Here is a 21,323-nt window from a genome sequence, read left to right on the forward strand (position 1 = left end):
AGCATACAAATAACAACTGGGGTATAACGTTAAAAAGGCAACAAGATATGGAGAATATAGTACCGCGAGTAGACATTGTATAATCCGGAGTGTTAGGTTGGAGCAAACACTGTCCTCAACACATCCCAGCCAACAAGCCGCCACAGCTCCTGTGTGAGCCAATCCGAAAACTTCTCCTGTTCCATATGTTGGTCATCAGCTACCTGAGGAGGTGGAGTATGCGGACGCCGCAGACCGTCCCGAAACAGATGATCATCAGGTCCGAATACAGCGCGGAGGAGAGTCTTTTGCAGACGATCTTTGGCATTTGTGGCAAATTGACTAGCAGCTGACGCCTCAAAGGGGGGTTGACGGGATTCTGAATTAAGCATTCTATCCAGAAGCCGAACGAGATACTTGGCTTCGAGTTGTGCCTCGTTTGGCATCAGACCCTCGTCAGTCAATGCTTCCAGTCCATCTGGAAATGTCATCCCGGGGCAAATACCCATTGGCAGTCGCAAGTCATGGAAAATATGGAGAGCTAGCATTTTTCCCACGCGATCAAGGACAAGGAAAAGAAACCCTTCCATTACTTCTTGGTCTTCAGCGCGAGTTAGATTGAGGGATAACGCCATCGTACAGAGCAAGTCTGCGAGTCGAGAGGCTATTTCATTCTTGGCAGGTGAGCTCTTCTCTTTTGTGCGTTTGTTTTGTTCGTCGGGTTGCACGGGGGGTTGGGGGGCTCCGCTTGATTTGGTATTTTTAGTGACTGCCTTTTGCTTGGATATTTCAGTGCAATGCAAAGTAAGTGCCGTCATCGTGGATTCGAACAGGGCTACTAGGTAGTAGACGACCTGTCCTTGGTGCTTCGTGTTATTCTCGACCCCAGCCACCTTGTGTAAGGCTTTAAGTGTGAGATGAAAAGCAATTGTCACGCCATTTATAACTGCATCTGCATCTGGAACACGGGCCTTCTCGGTTTGGGATGGTTCCTGTTCTGTGATACTACTCTCGTTCTGGATAGTTTGAATCAGTTTCTGCTCTGCAGATTTGCAGAGAATAACTACATCCACAGTCAGGGAGTTGGCCTCGGAACTGCTGTCTATCCTTCTATGTAGGGCCTTTTGAACGGCATAAAGCTGCCTGTTGAGACACAAGCCTGGGACAACATTAGTAATCACCTTGGCTGATCAATGAAGGAGAAACCGAATACCATCTTCTTCTCCTGAATCATCATCATCATCCATCAATGACAGACTTTTCTGCACATCTTTCGGTAACTTTGTGCGTTTCCTAGCCATGTTCGAACTATTCGCATCCTTGCCAACAGCAAGCGCCTTGCGTTTGTTTGCTGGCAAGGTCTCATTGCCATTTCCAGCTACTTTGAAACGAAGTTTGGCTAGAAGGCCCTCAATGCGTTGGTTAAGCTCGTGGATTTGGTCTTGTAGCTTGCTCTGTCCTGCCTCGGAATGTTCGTACGCTTGTTGCCAGAAGGAGACGCTATCGATGAACTTGTCCGTCGCAACAACTTGGCCCAAATCTTTGGTTTCTTTAATGAACTTTCGAATCTGCAAAATGTGTTCTAGAATGTACAGTCAATAGAAGCATGGTCCGTGTCCATAGAAACTGTATGTTCGCCTAACCTTTCACGCTTTGGCCTGGTGGCTTTCGCTTGACAACGGCCAATGCTAGGGCTAATTGAAGCTTCGTTGGAGGTATAACACCAAGTTTGGATGCTGACGTGGTTGTCATATTGTCATACTGCCAATGGGTTCGAAAGGGTCATGAGTGTGAGAAAGCTGCCGTCAACTGAGAGAACAGAATCTCCGAAGTGCACGTGGGCCCCAAATATATATCTCTACCTCGATCCTACATGTTTTCTCACAACAACACTGAAAGTCGCTTTTGATGTTCAAGAAATGAGACCATACTCATTACTTGGAGTACCATTTAGCCTATCTTGCCAATGAAGTATAGTGAGAATAGTGATAGATTTCCCGATGGTTTTGCAAATGGGACACAACATATGTTGTAGTTCCCGTATTATGCCAGTTGGCGGGCCTGAGGCGAGACCTATCCACCGCCCAAGCTCCAACGTTGAACCTACAAATTTCCGTTTTAACAACCACCTTACTTTCAAGAGCTCGGATTTAGGGCTATTTTCTCTTGGGGATAACACTTTGCTCTTATCCTATGCCAGTACCCCAGCAACTACAGAGTCGAAAACCACAACATCAAACCTTCAACTTCATCTCCGCAAACCTTTCAGGCGACATCAAGTCGCATAAATCACCAAGATGCCAAACGACGATCTCAAGGCGCATGCTGCCTCAAACCAAGATTTCTACGCTCTGCTCGATATTCAACCAGCAGCTACCGAAACCGAGATCCGCCGCGCATACCGACGCACCGCACTAAAGTACCACCCAGACAAGATTAAAAACCCCACCGCGGCGGACATCGACAAATTCCATTTCCTCCAGATTGCCTACGATGTCCTATCAGACACGTCGGTGCGACAGCTCTACGACAATGCGCGGGAAGCCCGGCAGCGCAAACAGCGCGAGCGGGACATGATGGGAGCGGCGAAACGGAAAATGCGCGAAGACCTCGAAGCGCGGGAGAGGGCAGGCGCCGCCGAATTGGGTGGTGCTGGTGTCAAGCAGGGTGTTAAGAGATCATGGGTGGCGGATGGGGATGAGGATGCGGAAGAGAAGCTTCAGCGGGAGATTGACAGGATTGCGGAGGATGGGCGGCGGAGGCGACGTGAAGCTGAGGATAAGGCTAAAAAGGAGTTGGAAGATGAACAGGATAGGATTCAGCAGCAGGAAGAGGAGGCTCGAAAGGCGGCGGATCGGAGTAGCCAGCGCGTGGACCGCTCGAAGGAGGGTGGTGGCGCGCAGGTCCCCGAGCTCGAGCGTGCGGTGAAAGTGCGCTGGGTGCGGGAGGGTCGGGGACTGGAACTTGACATTGAGCAGTTGGCGGTGCTATTCAAGCCTTTCGGGAAAATTGAGAATACCTTTGCGCTCAAAGATAAACGCCAGCGGATCGGGAAGAACAAGGAGAAATCGACCGTTGCGACGGGCGTGGTGGTTTTCACGTCTATTGTCAGCGCTCACGCTGCTGTTCTTGATAGCGAGAAGAAAATCCGTCAGCAAACTGGCCAAGATGGCGAATGGGGCCTGGTCGAGTCTGTCTTCTGGGCCTCTGGCAGTCAACCTGATCTAGGTCTCAATGTTTCATCCAAGCCTGACCAGGCTGAGCCCGTACCTGTACCACCAGAGCCCTATATCAACGTTTCCAACAAACCTACTAAGCCATCGTTCAATTTCCAAAGCCTGAAAACAGCACCCGCATCCGACAGAGCGCCCTCGTTTGGCTCTTTCGCTTCTGCATCTGCTGCGGCGGCTACTCCGAGCCCGGCGTCATTCAATCCATCCACCAAGGCTCCAGCCGCGCTTAGTCTGCAGGAAGTCATGATGATGCGGCTGAAGAACGCACAGCGAGAGAAGGAGCGCAAAGCCCTTGAAGAAGAGCTGATACGAGAAGACGAGGCTGCAGACGCGGCAGAAGCAGCGGCAGCGAAAGGCGCCTAGCTCTCGCGTTCCATGGAGGCTAGCTTCATTTCTGCATTTTTTCTTAAATAGGTTCAGCCTAAGTCTACCTCTGTATTTAGATCAAAAGATACCCCAGAGCACGTTGTATTTGCAATGTTGAGTTAAATAGAGATACAAGAGCTATTTACATCATATCATTTGGTCTTGTGTTATATATAATACATGAGTAGTGTCAAGACACATGGGCACTTTAGTCTCGGTGTGCTTCCGCTTCCTCTTCCTCTTCCTCTAATTGCTCGACAAATCCTCGTGCACGGGAATCAGGTTTCTCCTCTTTACCACCCGAAATGAAATCTCTAAGCCAAGGCGGAACGAACGCATGTACTCCGACCTCACTAGGCCGTTCGACTTCCGGAGCCCAGGACAGCTTGAAATGATGTTCATGAGGACGAGCAGGAGCCTCACCCATGAGCGCAATGTCGGTCATAACTTCAAGACGGCACAGCGCAAGTCCAATATTGCCAATTCCACGAAGGAACGTCCCCGCGCTGCGGTTTCGGCGAGTAGCCGCACCAGCCTTGACAATATCCGCTTCACCAGAAGGCAAAGTCAGTTGAAAAGATGGATCATATGTGAGGGTATCTGGGGCACTTCCCCCATCCTGACCCAAATCATATAGCTGAATGGGCAAAAGACGCTTCCGCGTAACTCCGCGGTGGTGAGTGCGAATGGTCAATTCTTGGCCGACATAACAGCCCTTGCGGAAATCGACACCACGAGCCATATCCATGTTACACTGCAAAGGCAAAGCCGATCCACTGATTACCTCTGCCTGTCCCTCCGCAACACCGTGCAGAATGCGACGGACGGTGTATGAGTCCAGCGGGACCTCGGGCCCAGCGACCTGCGCCTCATCCGGGAAGTAGGTGCACAGACCATCCGACCCGGGCGTGATAATGCGGGATCCGAAGCCCGGAGCACGCGTGTCAATGCACCCGGCAATATCGGAGGTGGGTGAGAAGGGAGACAGCGATTGGGACTCTAGACCGTATGCAGCCCATCGTTGCGGCTCCGCGTGGTTCTTCCAGGATGACCAGATTGTGCGCTCGCCGTCCTCCAGAGCACGGAGCTTGAGCTTCGCGCGCAGCTTGTGTTTTTTAAGGTGCTTAAGTAGAACCGGGACCTGGTCCTTGTCTACCTCCACTAGCCAGCCTGGCTCGGCACCCTGGGCCTCTGCGCCGGGGAGCGGGTAAATGAAGGCATCGTTCAGGACTCGACCTTGCGAATTGAGGAATGCGGTGTATGCGCCTGTACGTCGAGAGCTTCGGTTCGGGTCGTTGGTCACTAGCATGTTCTGGGTCATCAGGCCTTGGAGGAAGGTTGTGCTATCGGTGCCGGTGATAGAGATCAGTCCGCGGTTTGTGAGTCGGCTATACCCTGCCGTTGGTGGGAAGGAGGGATTTTGGCTCTTTTCGGTACGCTTTGCTGTAGTGGAGAATAGCCTACTGCGAGCCAGGCAGCAGGAACAGACCGAGGGGCGTGGGCGCATCATGGTTGGGTTGGTATAGCGGAGTCGATGTGAGTTACATCTATCTCTTCACAAAACGTCCAATGACGTTGAGCGGTGTAAGGTGGCAGAAATAACGATTCGAATCTACGGAGTCCTGCATTTGCTCGTTTATTTGCATCCACTTCGAACTGCTTTGTAAACCCAGAAGCAGTTTAAAACATTAGCTAGGCACTTGCTTATTTAGAAATCCTAATTTTAGCACTTACTTTACGGAGAATAGAGTAAGAACCTGGTATCAAGTCGCATAGTAATCCTATTCGATAGTTGTGAGTCCGGTTAGTCAGTGTAATGTGTCAAAACCTCAAACACGGCCCCTCTAGGCCATAAACAGGAACCTTGGTCTTTGTTATGGTCTAGTGGAAAAGTACGCTGTATTTCGTTCAACTTAATGTCCAATATCATGTTACAATACATCGTTGAAAACAGGGTATTAGAACCCATGAGTCCATACCAATTGAACGGTCTATATAGTCAGCTTTGTCCGCATATAACATGGATAAGAAAAAGAGTGGGGTTAGTTAGAGAATCATGCAAATGACCGTATCATTCATTGCCTTGTTGTAACCATCCATTTCTGTCATAGAGTATATGTTGTTGGTCGAAATGGGTCATTTGCTCCTTTCAGCTCAATGTAGCCCATTCAGTGGCCATACATTCACAGAGTGATTTTTCCTTGGATTTAGATCCTTCTGATATTGTTATCAGAAGAGAGATCAGTTGCTCAACGTCCTCGACGATACTTGAAAAACAGCTGGCTGGGAAGACGTGTGCTATGAAGCTTGTGAGTGCAACCTCTGCTTCCAAGCTCGACGCTGACATGCCAGTTCCATGATAAGTGGTGACCCAGGATACACCCAAAAAAGCCGAGATCTAAATCGGCTTCGCTGCGAATTAAATGCTGATTAGAATCTCCTCAAATTTGGTGTGTGTAAACGTGGCTTTGTTCCGGCTTTTTATGGCTACATTGATCGAATCGATCCGTCCGTTTTCCACCCTCCGCTTGAACGTTTCCTCAGTGATAAGTTTCAACCAAGTGCGATCCTACTCGAGTATTTGGCGGACACAGAAAGACTAAGAGAGATCCACTATGCCTTAGTTCACCACCATGATATGTACCCGAAAAACATTCTTGTTGCGTCTGGTGACAGAATCATCTGGATAGACTTTGATGTCGCGACAACTGTTCACAGCATAGGCACCCGGGAGAGGACGTATTGCGAATATGAAACCGAGTTTGTCAAGAGTTTTGGAAAGCTTTTGGTTTGTTTACCCTTCTTGCCTCGGTTATCATCATCTTCCAAAAGTTTCCTCCAGAGTGAGGATCAGGCACAGGGTCTCCCCCCCCACTCGATTCTCAGGACCCACCGACCGCTCAGTTAGCTGGTATCCAGGGACGGGAAAAACTTGCACACGGACACTTCGAGGATATATTTGATGGAAAACGATAAGAAGTCTGATGGATTTGTTAAAACCTTGACTTCAACTGGCACGAGAAGAAAAATTTCGGGAAAGATATGCTTGGAACTGTTTTTCAAATCTCCGCACGAACCAGGCAGAACGAAGGGCGGTCAAGAATCATTTTCTAGCTTTGCGTCAAGTGCGCTACTTTTGGGGATCTGGTGAAACTGGAAGATCGTACACCCTCGGAAATAGGAGCATGATCAAAAATTGAGAGTCATCCAAAAGAAGACGCAAAGTAGTATTATAGGGCAAACTGCTTCTTGGCTATGGTCTAAGCGTAGACTGAGTGCTAAATAACGTATTCGGTAAGCGAGCCGGCCATATGTGTAATGCTCAGAGAGCAAAAAGCGGCAAAGGGCACCATTAAGGGAAGAGAACGCCAAGAAGTCGCGGAGGAAATCATTTTCGTAGTGAAAAGTAGAAGAGTTAAAGTTTTGATACTACTTTTATAGATGAGGATTAGTACTCGCCAAAAAACTCTAATAAAATGACATTCAGAAGCTACAATTGTTGAGGAGTGATATGAATAAAGGGTTCCAATATTACACTATTGCTATGTATGTCGCATCTGCCTAACTAGGAGCTATTGAAAAGCCACCTGGGCAAACGCATAATCAGCCGACTACGGGGCTACTTGTTGCCCTTGGCCACTCCCTCCAAGAACCCAAGCAAGAACGCCTTGTTGCTCGGCGAGGAGACCTGTGGACCAGTAGTGTATGCACCACCATCAGATGGCGTACCGTGACGTGAGATAGAGTCTCCGCTACTTGGACGGTTGCGGGACGACATCGGGCTGACAAATCCCGAGTAAGCTGCCGGTTGCTGGTTGACAGCTCGGGGATCGAAGGGGGTCGCAAAAACGGGTGTCGGAGACACAGGGGTCTTGCTAAAGAGAGACAAAAGCGAAGCCTTCTGCTCAGCAGTTTGGCTCGGTCGACGGTCAAAGTTGCCCTGTGCGGACAGACCCTGGGAATCAGCACCTGGCAAACTCAATTTTCGTTCAATAGCTTCTGCTTGAGGGGCTGTCGCCATCAATGATTCATATCCGGGTTTTTCGGATCGACGTAGAATCTGTGGTTGGAAGTTCTTGATAGGCTCAGGCGCCTCGGGCATCTTTGCAGGCAGAACCTGGGTGGCTTGTGCAACGGGCGTCAACGAGGACACCTCCCGTTTGGCAGAAGGAGGTCGTGAGAGAATGGTAATTGGCGAGGATAGCTGCTGTTGCAGGGGTTGCTCCCGCCTATTTACATAGTTCTTTCGGGTTGTTCCGACGGTTGACTTGTGCGGTTTGGCAAATGTCTCAAATTGTGTAATGTTCAAGGGTCCAGACGCGGTAGCCGATGCCCGACCTGGTCCCGGAGGACTCTTCACTGCACCAGCCGGGGGCATGGGCTTATTGTACTGATTGCGAGGACGCTGAAGAATTTGCTTCTTGGAGGGGGTCGCAGAGGGCACAACAGGGTTGCCCAACAATTCCGCTGGTTCAGACACACGGGCAGTTTGGGGACCTTTGAGCAAACCCAAAAGACTCTCCTGATGCTGAGACGTCGTACGCGCGTGGGAAGAGCCCTGCATAGGAGCCGCCAACGTCGCTAGACCCACACCCTTGGGAGTCTTAACCTTGAAGGCTTCCAATAGCGCCAGGGAGTGGCTTGTGAGCTTTGGTGGAGGCAGTTTGCTCGCAGGAGGGACGACTGGGCCCCGAGTTTGAGACAATTGAGCGGATTCAGAGAACTCAGGGTCACCTGTTCGTTGAAACGGCGCGGGCATATTGCTTGGGTTCAAAACACTAGGGGCCATAGGCGGCTGATTATGATGCTGGTATTGAGACATAGTGGTAGTTTGAGGGAATTGTGGTATCGCATGGGGTTTAGGATACCAATTATCCGCAGGAGTCGGGAATTCATTGCCAGGAAGAACATGTGGGCCATCCTGGGAGTGCTGGATATGAGGTTGAGATGGAATAGTGTGAAATGGTGTCGAGTTCTGCCGCATGAAAGGAGACGGACCCATGTTCTGTTGCTGCTGAGGGAAGCCGGGGAAGAAATTAGGGCCCAAATGAGGCCGCTGTTCTGCAGATTGGACGTTGGACTGAATTGTAAGAGGTGGCGCCATGGAATTACTACGAGACCCCTGATGGAACGTCTCTTGACGTCCACGCTGCAATAAGGCAAGAAGCTCACTCGCCTTAGACGGGTCAACAGTAGAATCCCGACTTGCCTCGAGGCCTGGTGTAAGAGTTTGCGCTGGTGCGGCGCCAATCTTCAGAAGGCGTTTGAGGTGGTCAGAAGCATCTTGCGCCGATGTAACCTCAGGTAGATCACATGGGATAGCCATTTCCGCGAGGGGCATCCCGGGGGTGCCATTGGCATGGCCATTTTCATCCACAGAAAGATATCCCTCAGCGTGTGAGACCTGATTTGTGCCAGGCTGGGCTCTCGCATCAAGCTTCTTCTGCTGCGCTATCCACTTCTTCAGTGGACTGAGAAACGGGGCAACCATGTAGAACTTGTTCGCATTTGTGACTGCGAGTCCTTCATCATGCTGTTTGTTTTTCTTCAGCGTTGGCAGCTCTGAAAGCTTGTACCACTCGATCTTGCTGATTTCCTTTCTGGTACGTGGCTCAAAGTAAGTATCACGGAGCACACCTCTGAAGACGTAGAGTCGCATATGCTGCTCTCTCATAGTAATCTCAATGTATTTGACATCATCGTCGTTTTTAACCAAGTTGGCCTCCCGAACGTCGAACCCAGTCTCTTCGTAGACCTCACGAATGGCACAATCTAGGTCCTTTTCGCCCTTGTTAATTTTACCACGGGGAAAACTCCAGTTTGCACCCTTCTTCCAACCCTTGACAAGAACAACTTCATCCATATCATGGTTCAACATGATCGCACCACGGACCGGCACTCGTGTCTTGTAATCAAGGAATTCCTGGAAGGCAGCCACATGATGGTAATGAGACCATGAAGACATAAGCGGGCAATGTTGGAAAATGCGCATGGCAAATGTTTTCAAGTTCATTGACGGTAGCGCAGGGTCGAGCGGGCGAATGAAGTCTTCATAGAACCATTGTGCCTCTTCAACTTGGAAACATATCCGTTCGACCGACTCAAGCTCCTCGCGCGGAAGATTGATAATGAAACGGACACACAGATCATCCAGCCCTATTAGCAACGGCCCACCGGCCTCAGTCAGCAGCCTGTCGTCATTCGGATCGATCAACAATCAGGCACTCACAATCTTCTAGCCGCAAATTTGTTTCGATCATATCGGTAGGTAGGCTTTGGCATTTCAAGACCTTGGTGGCTCAGAGATAAATGCCCACTCAATCCGACAGCGCAAACGGTCGAAATAAGCAAGCAATGCGGTGGAGGGACCAGCTTCCAGGGAGGATGGACCAACCCAGGGCTGTGTGGATACGGCGAATAGTTTGAGGCAGAGACTAATCTCAGGGGGATGTGCAGTATGCGAAGGTATCCAAGGTTATAATCAAACCAGAAAAAAGAGTTGATAAGGCGTTGGGAAGCAGAGCAACGATCCGAGCTGCCCAAAGTGGTGATCGGGTGACTAAGGTAACATGTGGCGGTGATGATCCAGAACAACGCGCCACATGTGAATGTGGCTGTGTTGCGGGTTCCAAGATTCTCGGGGTTATGACGTTTTGTCGCGCAAAACCTATGATCTCCCTGAATCCCTTAAATTCTCTGTGATTGCTGCATTATTCCACCTAGTTCCAAATTCAGGTACCTTCTTCAAATACTCATATGCGCCCTTTGTCCTCGCCGAAAATAAGTGAAACGAGCGCCTACTGAAACTCTTGTCCGTCCAACCAGGAAGGGTTTAGGGCCTCAGAGGATTAAAAGGCAATACATGGTCTTTTTTAGTTGCGCTTGCTCAACATTTGTCTATTTCTTCAGCGCTTCTCCCGAGAAGATTCCAATATCCACAGCTTTTTTACCTTCAGTAAAGCATTGTGATCTAAAAGAAAGATGTCAAAAGTGCTGATGTCTATGGTTGGCAGAAAGGTGCTAGGTGAAACCGCTAAGAATCACTTTGGTACTGAGGTGAGTCCGCTTGGCCGACCAAGTTTCAATTGGTTTGTAGAAGGGATCGGGCTGACCCAATTTTTTTCTATCTACCTAGGATCCCTACTTCGAAGAAGTCCCTGCTTCACGCCTTGGTCGTACATTTGGAAAAAAGACCCAAAAGCGTCGCAAGGCCATCCCGCCGGGCCTCTCTGAGCATGATGCCAAGGTCCTGACCAAGGTCAAACGCAGAGCCTACCAACTGGATTATGCTCTTTTCAGCTTGTGCGGAATGCGCTTCGGCTGGGGAAGTGTGATTGGACTTATTCCATTGTGAGTTTCACCAGGATCTATTGCACTAGCGCCAAAAAGAGACCAACGCTAACATATGAACTGCAGCATCGGCGATGCTAGCGATGCTGCGCTCGCAATGATGGTAGTAAGATCTTGTGAAGGGATTGACGGTGGACTTCCTCCTGCTTTGCGCGTGAAGATGTTAATCAATGTGATACTCGACTTTGTCATTGGCCTCGTCCCTTTCATTGGCGATCTTGCCGATGCAGTATACAAAGCAAATACTCGAAACGCCGTCATTCTTGAAAATCATCTGCGCCAAAAGGGTGCCAAAGCGGCCTCAAAGCAGAGTAGGAGAAGACAAGAGTCGATAGTCGAGGTTGACTACAGTCTTCCCGATGCATTTGACAGGCAGGAAGATGGAGTTTTGGGCGACCGTCCACCAGCCTATCACGAGGCGCAGCCATCGGCTCATGTGGGAAGGAGCAATGCTGCCCCCCGGCCGGCCAAACAGTTCCGGAACACGTCATTTGGCAGATGGTTTGGGGGAGCGGGCCACCCGGAAGATGATTTGGAGCGAGATGGAACGAGGTAGCTCGTGGTGCACGAAGATGTTGAGGTCGTAATTTCAAATACCCATGATTGCATGTCGATAATTTCAGACAATGCAGGATGTTGCCGTTAGTTCATTTAATTGTGGCACGAATCAACGATGATTCTCTTCAGCAAAGCTCCTCAGGCCGAGAGCGCATACATCCGTAGCAGAATTGAGAGCTATGGTTATCCTCTGCCTGATTTGCGACAGTGACTCCGGAATTACCGTTCACATTTCCCACTAGACCAGCACAAAGACCACACGTAAGTGCACTAACGGAGGTAGAGGGGTTGAGCTTGTTTGCAGTTCTGGCCACATTCGCCATGACACCAGGATACTTTGCGCCTTGGTTCTGAACATATCGCAGCATCAACTCGTCAATGGAAAGGTTCTTGGTAAGAACATTGTCGGAGGGCGGTTGATCGGGAATAATAATGTCAGAGAGCTCGACACAGACACTCGCATATTGGAGCAACTCAGCCTTATACAAATCACGAAGCGGGTACTCGAATCTTACGCCCCAAGGAGACATGCCGTCGGATACCTGCCAGGTGAGGGAAGCCCCACGTCCCTTGGCAACACCCGCAAGTGCTTTCGCAGCGAGACGGCTGTCCGAGTCACCCCAAATGACAGATTCACATCCAGATTTTTTCGCAAATTCAACGATCAATCTGGTCAGCAAAACAGTGTCGACATCGGCTCTGGAGGTGGGAGTGGAAATAGATGCACGGAAGGCAGCTAAGCGCTCTTCATTCGACCGAGACCTGTCGTCTATGAATTTTGATCCTGCATATTCATGCATGATCTCCTCCATCTCCGGGACATGGTCGAAGATGCTATGAAAAGGTATCCGACTGATGTTGTGCAACGAAAAATTCTTTTCCAGAGCTTCGTATTTCTGGTCGAAGAGAACGCCAGTAGCCGCAACGGTCGAAGGTTCGATGACCAAAATTTTGAAGTCATACCCCAGAGGCCGTCCGTTATCCAGACGAAGCTGTCGATCCGTATTCAAAATATGCAACAATACCGAGGAGGAAACTCCCAATGACAGAGGGAGAAGCAACTGGGTTTTGGGGCCATCTAAGCCAAAAGCTCTGTAGACGCTTAAGCGCGAGTGAACCTTGTGTGCTATAAATCGCCTAAGGCATGATCTAAAAAGAAGAAAATGTCAGAACTATAAGCTGGAGGGGTTGTAGATTGTCGACTTGTTGCATACTTGCAAAGCTGCCTCTTGCGGACCGTAAGCTCGAATTTTGCATCTTTGCATTCCATGCATGGTTTGTTCAATTCCTTTGCTGGCATGGTGGCTGCTGTGAATTTTTGACTTGTCACCCTGGACCCTGGACTGGACATTGAAAAAAAGTCCGTTCAAGTTGGAAACTTGAAAATAGTGGCGGTGCCCGCTTAGATAATGGCCGCGCGCGGCTTCCCCGGTTTGGGGTCAATCGGGTTCAACAAGGTGTTAACACCTTAGCCTTACAATTTTCCAACAGAACAACAACCAAATTCGACTTTCTAGCTCATATCCTTCCTTTAATGCTGTGTGGTCTTCAAGTCTTCATCTCAACTATCGGAGCATAGTCTCGCTCCAACTCTACGTCGCCATGAAAGGCTGGCTCCAGACCTTGGGCTTGACGGCCCTGTTGGCAAGTTATGCGCTTGCTAATGATGCCGAACTGGTATTTCTCTACGCATCATTTAATCGGTTAATGTCGGGGGCTAATGATGTTTTGCAGAAATCTGACGATGCACACCGACAACGATGCTCAGGGATGTACAGTCGCAAAGCTTGGGGAGGAGATGTTGACCCCTTCATTTTGGTGAAATTTACCAAGTCGGAAGCTCAGGAAAGTGATCCTTTGGCTAGTTTGGTGATATTTGAATGGTCCGATGAAGGATTGATAGGCCAGTACCGGTCCGACGATGATGAGGTATGTCTGTTATCACCGTAAGAACAACTGACGCGGCTAATCGTATGGTTCAGATCAAGGAAACAATTTGCGACGCCTCTAACGTGGAAGCAAACATCTGCACTCAAGAACAGCTCGGCTCTTTTGTCCTCACCAGCAATGCCACCGACGCATCCAAAAGCCCCATCATCTCAAAAGCAATCCACCTTAACAACCCCGACGCCGTGAAATACCCCGTCAGAAAGACTGGATTTTACTGCGTGAGTACGTACGCATACTCTGGGCAGGAGTACAAAGCAGTTGTTACCTTCCGCAACTCATACGGCGAACTCCCCGCTGCACAAATCGCAAAGCTTCCATTTTATGGGGCCTTGACGATCGTGTACGCTGTTATTGGAGCGTATGTTACTTGCAGAACCCATGGGCTCGATAAATTTTCGAGTAGATGCTTACGCACATTTTAGATTTTGGGCCTTCCTTTACGTGCAGAACCGTTATGACATTTGTATGCCGGGTTCCCTTTGGCTATCAGAATCATACTAATACTGGATAGTGCCTGTCCAAAACTACATCACTGCAATTGTGGTATTCTTGATCGTCGAGCAGCTCATGACGTGGGGATTCTATGGTAAGGGACAACACTCGATTCCTCGCTTAACTCCATCTGACTTTCCTAGAATACCAAAACCGTCATGGTTTAAATGGCGGCGCAAAGGCACTCATGGTCATTGTAGCAGTACTCAACGCGGGCAGAAATGCTTTCTCTTTCTTCCTCCTCCTGATTGTTTGCATGGGCTACGGTGTGGTCAAGCATTCATTAGGCCGAACCATGATCTATGTTCGCATCCTGGCCATTGGTCACTTCGTGTTCGCGGTCGTTTACTCGGTTGCCAGTCTTTCGATTACCCCTGATAGCGCTGGTCCTCTGGTGCTTCTGATTGTCCTACCCCTGGCCGGGACCTTGACAGCTTTCTATGTGTGGACCTTGAATTCCCTGAACGCGACGATGAAGGATCTTGTTGATAGAAAGCAAAAAACTAAGGCATTGATGTACAAAAAGTTGTGGTGGTGTATCCTCGGCAGCATCATTGTGATCTTCGGTTTCTTCTTCATCAACTCCTTCGCTTTCGCTGGAACCAGTGACGCCAGTTTTGTGCCCGAGCACTGGAAGGCGAGATGGTTCGTTCTTGATGGCTGGCTAAATTTGGTTTACCTGTTCGATATCGCATTCGTGGCCTATCTATGGCGACCAACTGTCAACAACCGCCGCTTCGCCATGAGTGATGAGGTATGGAGCTATTCCCTAAGTAACTAAGAGCCAAACTGGGGCACTAACATTTTTAACAGCTTGCTCAAGATGACGATGGATTTGAGATTCGATCGTTTGGCAGTGGCTTGGACGAAGAAGATGCCTATGATGCTCCCCCGGATTATCCTGGCAGCTCAGCCGCCGAGGGCCGTCGTGATCTCTCCCCAGTTCCTCCTAAGCCCTTTTCTTCGGAATCCCGCCATCGCGAGTCACTCGATGAAGAGACAATCTTCGCTGTCGGCGAAGAGGATGCTGAGAGGTGGTCCGATGAAGAGTCGCCTCGCAATTCAAGCGAGAGACAAAGACTCACCGGCAAAGATAAGGATTAGACTGAACATTGGCTCCTCTTTTTTTAAAAAATTTACGGTTGCTTTTCCTGGTTAGTGTGAAAGCCGATCAGGATCGGACGTCTGGTAAATTGATGGGTTGTCAATTTACTCAATGTACGGCCTACCTTTAGTGCAAGGATGCGAGCATGTCATGGCGTTGGTCTTTCCTTCACACTTGTGTCAAATACTTAGTTATCCTAGCTCGGTTTTTTAGTTATATAATTGGCTTATGCGTGTTTCCTGGCTGCAACTATTCGCAAATGTGTCTCGCAAGGCCCATCAGATAGCGAAAGGACGAATATATCTGCATGGAAGAATCAAATCTGGTGCCTCGTGGAGCTCGGTATCTTACATAGTACGGCTCCATGTTTGATGGAATCTATTGATCGACCATCGGCATGATGATGCCTTCGCTTCTCTCAGTGAACGTATGCAGCTTTTGGACCAAGAGCAACAGCTAGAGATGAACGAATTTGTGCGGTTCAAGAATGGCCAGTGCAAGAATACAGAGAGCTTTGACGATCACTATCCAATTGAGAGGCTACCTGAATTATGTCTAGATATGCGGTGGATTTACCTCGAGGACTAGGCCATATCTCCCAACAATTTACTACCTTTGGAGCACTGACTGTAGCACCATGTCAAAGCTTTGCCTGAGTGCTCCAGATGATGCCGGAGATAGCATCTTAATTGTTCGAGGTCTTGTTAAAGGTCTTTTACCTCAATGGTAGGGCTACGGAGTACAGGGAGATAAATTAGGAGGTGCAGCCCTCGACTATTTTTGAGTCATTCAGAGCCTCATGTGGAGCCATAGAAATCCTCTCACAAGCTATAAATTGTCTTACTCCATCAATGCAGTCAGTATTTCCAAGCTGAAAAGGACCCCCAAATGTTTTGACTCCATCCATCCCAACTGATAAAAGAAATCTTATCGCACTTGCCCCAGCTCCAACTTTCAAACACAACCAACAACCCTAGCACAAACCTCACCTGCACATGCGAGGCAGTATCACAATCTCACTGCAACCGGTGTCTAATTATACACAATGCCACTAGATACACATCCCCACTTTCCCGCACCCCCCTCCTCCACTTCCAACAAAGAACACGACAATGACAACACAAGCACAGCTACCGCGAAGCCAGAACCCCAATCAACTGAACCCAGTTCCAGGACTAGCACCACTCTTTCAGTCCAGCTGAAGCAAGAATGTAACGACCTGCTTTCCCAGATCGATGGCTACCAAGCCCTCCTCACATCCACACTACGGAATCCTCAGCTCGTTGAGGTGCGCCAATTCCGCTCCAGCGTAGTCTCCGAGCTGCGAATGCTGGAGAAGCTAGGAAGGCAGATTGAGGGGGCGATAGGAGAGACAACTGCAGGACCAGGAACCAGTGAAACGGAAGATGGCGTGACGTCGCATGACCCTGATTTGGAAATGCGACTGGTGCACGCGCTTCGCTCGTCGAATCTGCCGTTCTACCAGGCTGTCTGGAGGATCGCGAGTGGGTCTTGTTCGGGGTTGGTTGCGCTGGGCAAGAGGTTTTACTGGGATGGGGAGACGAAGGCGACGGAGAAGCAGAGTGCGGGTGGGAAAGGGAAAATTGGTGGGGCTGTGCACCCGGAAAAGCAGCGAAACAAAGATAAGCGCAAGAGTGTATTTGTGGATGTTGTGGCTGATGATGGGGAGGAGTGGGTGAAAGTATCTACTGTCTCGGAGAGCCGGCTTTTGTTCGAGATGGCGAAGAAGGGCTGGGAGGGTGATAGTGATGAGGATGAGTGGTCTGATGGGGGTAAAGGGCGGACTATTTTGCAGAATTTTGATGAAGAAGATGAAGGGGCTGACGATGATGAGTTGGAGCTCATTAAGCTGGCCCGGGATCTAAGGAAGGCGTCTGATGCTACGCGCGTTAGATATAGACATCCTCGGCTACGGGTTGTTATCCCTAAGATTGAAGAAGGAAGGATTCCTGAAATTGACGCTGTCTTGAACGAGATGCGGAGCTATGGTATTCGCGTTGACTGTCAGGGGAGTCTGCCAGCAGAGACTCGCACTGGACTAGCCCATCTCCTGCCTCAGCCGTTCAAAAACTTCACTTCGACCCTGAATGTCGACTGCACTTTGCTCCTTGCCATGGTATCTGACTTGTCTCACGTCAAGGATATCCCAACGTCACCTCATTTCCATAGAGCCATCGTTCGACAAATTGAAGTTGAGCGGGAAAAACCACTGCTCACTTCTGAGCTCTGGCCGGCTATGGATGCTCATGAGCTCCTATCCACCACAGAGGCTGCAGTGCGCTTCCGGGAAATTGTCGATACCATTGGGACAGAGACGGAGAAGAGCCGATCTCGCATGTTGCTGGGAGAAACACCATACGAACAACTCGATCGTGAGGCTCTTCTCCAGGAGTTTCAAAAATTGTCTGATTATCAGGTGCCCGCAAATTGGAAGCTCCCCATCAAAGTCGTTGAAGCTCAGCAAGTGATTGATGCGGCCAAGACACAAGGTAACCTTCATCCTGTGGTACATGAAGTTGGGAAAGGCCTTTCGGACATCAACCATGGCGTTTTTTTGTACGGTTGGGTCACCCGTTTGACAACCATTTCCAGCAATCGCACAATCGCCAAGCAAATCGAGGCTACCGTCGAGGACAATCGAAAAGGCGATGATAGCTTAGAAGGCCCTGACGTTTGGATCTGTGATACAGCGCGAAGTCTGGTTGGTAAAGACAAAGATCGAAAACCATAAGCATAGAGGATCAGCTGCTAGATAGGTGAGAATAGAAAGCGCATTTCTTGACCTTGACAATTTGTGAACACGGTGCCATTGTTCCGCAGGGCATCTAGTCATCCAGTGCATATCAAGACAGTGCTTGGCTGATAGTTTGGGAGGAAATCGGAGATATGATCCTTTCCGTCGCGCCATCAGATTCAAATTACTTCTCTGAAGATTTGCCGTGGTCGTCGGGGACGTAGAAGATAATCTCCTTGTCGGCACTGGCGACCATGTTGTAACGCGGGTTGTATTCCACCATAGCCGCGCAGCTTGGAGCAGACAACCTGGTCGAGGGCTGCAGTGTGATGTCCCCCCCGCCGATCTGTCCCAAATCCCACACGAGCATACCATGTTGATCACCATTGCCTCCAATGACGTATCGACCATCGGGACTGAAACAAGCATCACCTTGACCGAGAGGCTTGCCCGTCGTGGACACTGGTGCAGCACGACCAGACGCTCCACTCTTGCCAACTAGGAAGGCCTTAAGTGTACCATCAAAGGCATCTAGAACAAAGTGGCCGTGGTAGTCCGTCCCAAGCATCATATATTTTCCATCGTTGGAGAACTCCAATCGAGTCCACGCCCGTCCTCGCGTCGACGGTGTGAATCTCTCCTCGTATGGCGCGAGATCGAAGGTGGAGAAGGGCGACTTGTCAAAGTTGCGGAAGTCGTAAAGAAGCACTGCAGCTGTGGATTGAGAGGCGATTGCAATGACTGTACCCGACGGATCAAATGCAGCGAGGTATGGTGTCGCAAGATTCAGTTTGCCCTGTGCATTCCTCGAATTCAAGTCCCACAATGTCACAGTGTCATCCTTGGAGCAAGACATAAAGGCGTCGCTTGCGGGGGATTGAGCCAGGCAAGTTACTTGGTCATTATTGCCGGTAAAATATCGTATGTATCCCTCATTGTGGAGGTCCAGTAACCGCAAATTATCTGTTAATGGTGAGCTGGGTAGCCAAAAGCAGGCTATTCGGCCACGTACTATCAATCTTGGTACTCGCATGGAGGACCTGGCGAGAGTGATGCGTGAATCTCGCGAGATGAACACCGTATTTCTTGCTGGCAACAGATTTGTTGAATTTGCCCTCTCTCACATCATAAACATGCATACTGTCATCGTTACCGGCACCTATCAGAACATCGCCTTGGTCGTCAAAGTCCAAAGAGGTCACGTATTTGGACAGGTCTTTTTTACAAGGATAAAATCCCTATAGAACAGGATCTATCAGACTGGTGCCATAGCTTCAAAGTTCATTTGAACCTACCTTGGATGGGCGGAAGGTGGCAATGATATCCGTGATTTTCTGCGACTTGAGCGGAGCTTGGGCGGCGGGCGGACCCTGCTGCGGTGTTGATTGGCCTTCGGCCATGGCAGTGTGATTGACCGGTAAAGTTAGAGCTACTAGGAGTATAATATAGCGAAGAGTTGCAAAATGAAGTTATTTAAAAAAAGTCAATGGAACGGGAGGAAGAGGAAAGAGCTACCCACGACAAGCTCCGTGGTGAAGCTCCGCGACTGGGCTTTTTTGCGCGTCTCACCGCCTCAGCTGACATAAGAACTCCGGAGTCCGACACCGGAAGCCCCAGGATCAAATGACCAATGAACGTTTGACCGAGTTCCAGTTCCAGTTCGCCGCATTCAAATGCTTCGTACAACATAAGCTTTGATGTCCTCAGGGCGTGTGTTGGCTTTAACTTCTTTGATTTCTGAGTCTAGGTGAACAAATCTTGTACATTCATTCATATTTCTCTCCCGTGCATCAATTTGGACCTCCTATACTGCCTCAATAATTGCACATATCCTGTGAATCCCCGCTGCCGGCCGCATTGATCTCGTCTTGCGGGCGGGTCCGATCTTACTCCGCTTACCGACAAGCCTGAACATATCTTCACACGGCCATAATACCATTTGGAAGGCGCTATGTCTACTACTGGAGGGTATGTCATAAATTTGCGCGGGAGATGTGTAAAGCCTGCGCTAACAGCGACTGTGGTGGAACAGCGCGTTTATTGCAGGTGGCATTGCAGCATGCGGTGCAGTCACTGTCACCCATAGTTTTGAGACGGTCAAGATCCGGTTGGTTTCCTAATACTCCAGGTGTGCTGCCAGGGTACTGACAATGATGGCTGGCTGCAAGGCTTCAACTGCAGGGTGAATTGCAAACCAAAAACCAGGCAGTGAAGATGTACAAGGGCCCGTTGCACGGCATCAAAGTGATTTTGCAGAATGAAGGACCTCGGGGTCTGTTCCGGGGTATTGGATCTGCTGTATGTGTTATCCTCTCCAAATTTCAAACAAAGGCGCACCGAGCTAACATCCGAGGCATGTAGTATATCTACCAGGTCTTGCTTAACGGCTGCCGTCTGGGCTTCTACGAACCTATCCGCTCGAACCTCACATCTGCTATATACAGTGACCCCAAGGTCCAGTCCCTCGCTGCTAATGTCGTAGCAGGAGCTGCTTCAGGTGTCATTGGTGCCGCAGCGGGGTCGCCTTTCTTCCTTGTTAAGACTCGTCTTCAGTCCTATTCACCGTTCCTCCCCGTCGGCACGCAGCACAAATATAAGAACTCTTTTGATGGCCTTAGCAAGATCTACAAGGGCGAAGGCATCAAAGGTATCTACCGTGGTGTCGGTGCTGCTATGATTCGCACCAGTTTCGGTAGTGCCGTGCAACTCCCCACATACTTCTTTGCCAAGCGCCGCCTCACCCGCCACCTGGGTATGGAGGAGGGTCCTGCTTTGCATCTGGCCAGTAGCGCAACTTCTGGCTTCGTTGTGTGCTGCTTCATGCACCCCCCTGGTATGTCATCTCGAACACGGGATACATGTTCTTCGCTGAATTTCCTCTCTTTAGATACCATCATGGCTCGTATGTACAACCAGACAGGTAACCTGTACGGTGGTGTGTTCGATTGCTTGCTTAAGACTATTCGCACCGAGGGTCCCCTTGCCATCTATAAAGGCTTCTTCGCCCATCTCGCCCGCATCCTTCCCCATACCGTGAGTGACAGGAGTTGATCTTTGCATTGGCATTCGTGAACTAACCCTACCTCTAGATCTTGACTCTGAGTCTGGCTGAACAGACTAACAAGCTGATGCGCCGTGTTGAGAACCGGATTCTGCCTGACTCCTTCCGTGAGGGAATCTAGGTGACGCATGAGCTATTTTTTTTGAAGAGATCCCCGTGCGAGATTTATTACTTGTGTCTGCATTGCCTAGCTGGAGTTCTTTTCGAAAGATGTGTGCTGCATAATTGCTTCTGACTGGCCACATAGATTGCGTTTGGCAGAGTAACCTGTTGCTCTCAAATTCGAAACTCTGTGCAAATTTTTTTCCCGCATAGGCCTTGGAAACATTTCGGAATTATGCCTTGGTATTTTTTTTTAGGTCCCTCTCACAGTTGGTTTCCTCGGCACAAATTGCGAAACATGAGAACACGCTAGCACGCGGTGATGCAAGGCACTCCTTTGCTATTCCCACTAGCCCACTAGACAAGAGGTGT

General features: G+C 49.6%; 10 protein-coding genes across 10 annotated transcripts; 5 read left to right on the top strand and 5 right to left on the bottom strand.

Annotated features, from left to right (window-relative positions):
- Positions 1 to 92: 92 nt before the first annotated feature.
- Pdw03_8002 (Transmembrane amino acid transporter family protein) lies at positions 93 to 1,731 on the bottom strand (the record flags this gene model as incomplete). Its single annotated transcript, XM_014677662.1, has 3 exons — positions 93 to 1,138; positions 1,193 to 1,561; positions 1,623 to 1,731. The coding sequence occupies 3 exons, from the start codon at positions 1,729 to 1,731 to the stop codon at positions 93 to 95; spliced, it is 1,524 nt and encodes a 507-aa protein (XP_014533148.1).
- Positions 1,732 to 2,276: 545 nt separating this feature from the next.
- Positions 2,277 to 3,575, top strand: Pdw03_8003 (Cell cycle control protein (Cwf23), putative; the record flags this gene model as incomplete). Its single annotated transcript, XM_014677663.1, has 1 exon — positions 2,277 to 3,575. The coding sequence occupies one exon, from the start codon at positions 2,277 to 2,279 to the stop codon at positions 3,573 to 3,575; it is 1,299 nt and encodes a 432-aa protein (XP_014533149.1).
- Positions 3,576 to 3,786: 211 nt separating this feature from the next.
- Positions 3,787 to 5,088, bottom strand: Pdw03_8004 (putative transferase; the record flags this gene model as incomplete). Its single annotated transcript, XM_014677664.1, has 1 exon — positions 3,787 to 5,088. The coding sequence occupies one exon, from the start codon at positions 5,086 to 5,088 to the stop codon at positions 3,787 to 3,789; it is 1,302 nt and encodes a 433-aa protein (XP_014533150.1).
- A 2,109-nt stretch (positions 5,089 to 7,197) lies between these two features.
- On the bottom strand, positions 7,198 to 9,838 carry Pdw03_8005 (Decapping enzyme Dcp2, putative; the record flags this gene model as incomplete). The annotated part of the gene is made up of 2 exons (XM_014677665.2): positions 7,198 to 9,734; positions 9,808 to 9,838. The coding sequence occupies 2 exons, from the start codon at positions 9,836 to 9,838 to the stop codon at positions 7,198 to 7,200; spliced, it is 2,568 nt and encodes an 855-aa protein (XP_014533151.2).
- A 496-nt stretch (positions 9,839 to 10,334) lies between these two features.
- Positions 10,335 to 11,484, top strand: Pdw03_8006 (uncharacterized protein; the record flags this gene model as incomplete). The annotated part of the gene is made up of 5 exons (XM_014677666.2): positions 10,335 to 10,362; positions 10,488 to 10,533; positions 10,592 to 10,634; positions 10,714 to 10,928; positions 10,995 to 11,484. 5 exons carry the CDS (start codon positions 10,335 to 10,337, stop codon positions 11,482 to 11,484), a joined length of 822 nt encoding a protein of 273 aa, XP_014533152.2.
- Positions 11,485 to 11,611: 127 nt separating this feature from the next.
- Pdw03_8007 (Thiouridylase, cytoplasmic, subunit 2) lies at positions 11,612 to 12,786 on the bottom strand (the record flags this gene model as incomplete). The annotated part of the gene is made up of 2 exons (XM_066101831.1): positions 11,612 to 12,635; positions 12,701 to 12,786. 2 exons carry the CDS (start codon positions 12,784 to 12,786, stop codon positions 11,612 to 11,614), a joined length of 1,110 nt encoding a protein of 369 aa, XP_065956914.1.
- Positions 12,787 to 13,088: 302 nt separating this feature from the next.
- Positions 13,089 to 15,032, top strand: Pdw03_8008 (Integral membrane protein (Ptm1), putative; the record flags this gene model as incomplete). Its single annotated transcript, XM_014677668.1, has 7 exons — positions 13,089 to 13,163; positions 13,221 to 13,415; positions 13,469 to 13,794; positions 13,859 to 13,899; positions 13,948 to 14,022; positions 14,072 to 14,682; positions 14,742 to 15,032. The coding sequence occupies 7 exons, from the start codon at positions 13,089 to 13,091 to the stop codon at positions 15,030 to 15,032; spliced, it is 1,614 nt and encodes a 537-aa protein (XP_014533154.1).
- Positions 15,033 to 16,078: 1,046 nt separating this feature from the next.
- Positions 16,079 to 17,785, top strand: Pdw03_8009 (DNA methylase, N-6 adenine-specific, conserved site; the record flags this gene model as incomplete). The annotated part of the gene is made up of 1 exon (XM_014677669.1): positions 16,079 to 17,785. One exon carries the CDS (start codon positions 16,079 to 16,081, stop codon positions 17,783 to 17,785), a length of 1,707 nt encoding a protein of 568 aa, XP_014533155.1.
- Positions 17,786 to 17,972: 187 nt separating this feature from the next.
- Positions 17,973 to 19,188, bottom strand: Pdw03_8010 (WD repeat protein; the record flags this gene model as incomplete). Its single annotated transcript, XM_014677670.1, has 3 exons — positions 17,973 to 18,751; positions 18,801 to 19,026; positions 19,084 to 19,188. The coding sequence occupies 3 exons, from the start codon at positions 19,186 to 19,188 to the stop codon at positions 17,973 to 17,975; spliced, it is 1,110 nt and encodes a 369-aa protein (XP_014533156.1).
- Positions 19,189 to 19,739: 551 nt separating this feature from the next.
- Pdw03_8011 (Mitochondrial substrate/solute carrier) lies at positions 19,740 to 20,970 on the top strand (the record flags this gene model as incomplete). The annotated part of the gene is made up of 6 exons (XM_014677671.2): positions 19,740 to 19,756; positions 19,821 to 19,895; positions 19,957 to 20,086; positions 20,150 to 20,621; positions 20,676 to 20,821; positions 20,878 to 20,970. The coding sequence occupies 6 exons, from the start codon at positions 19,740 to 19,742 to the stop codon at positions 20,968 to 20,970; spliced, it is 933 nt and encodes a 310-aa protein (XP_014533157.2).
- Positions 20,971 to 21,323: the final 353 nt, after the last annotated feature.

Source organism: Penicillium digitatum, chromosome 3 (assembly GCF_016767815.1).
Source record: "Penicillium digitatum chromosome 3, complete sequence".
In the NCBI taxonomy this organism is placed as follows: domain Eukaryota; kingdom Fungi; phylum Ascomycota; class Eurotiomycetes; order Eurotiales; family Aspergillaceae; genus Penicillium; species Penicillium digitatum.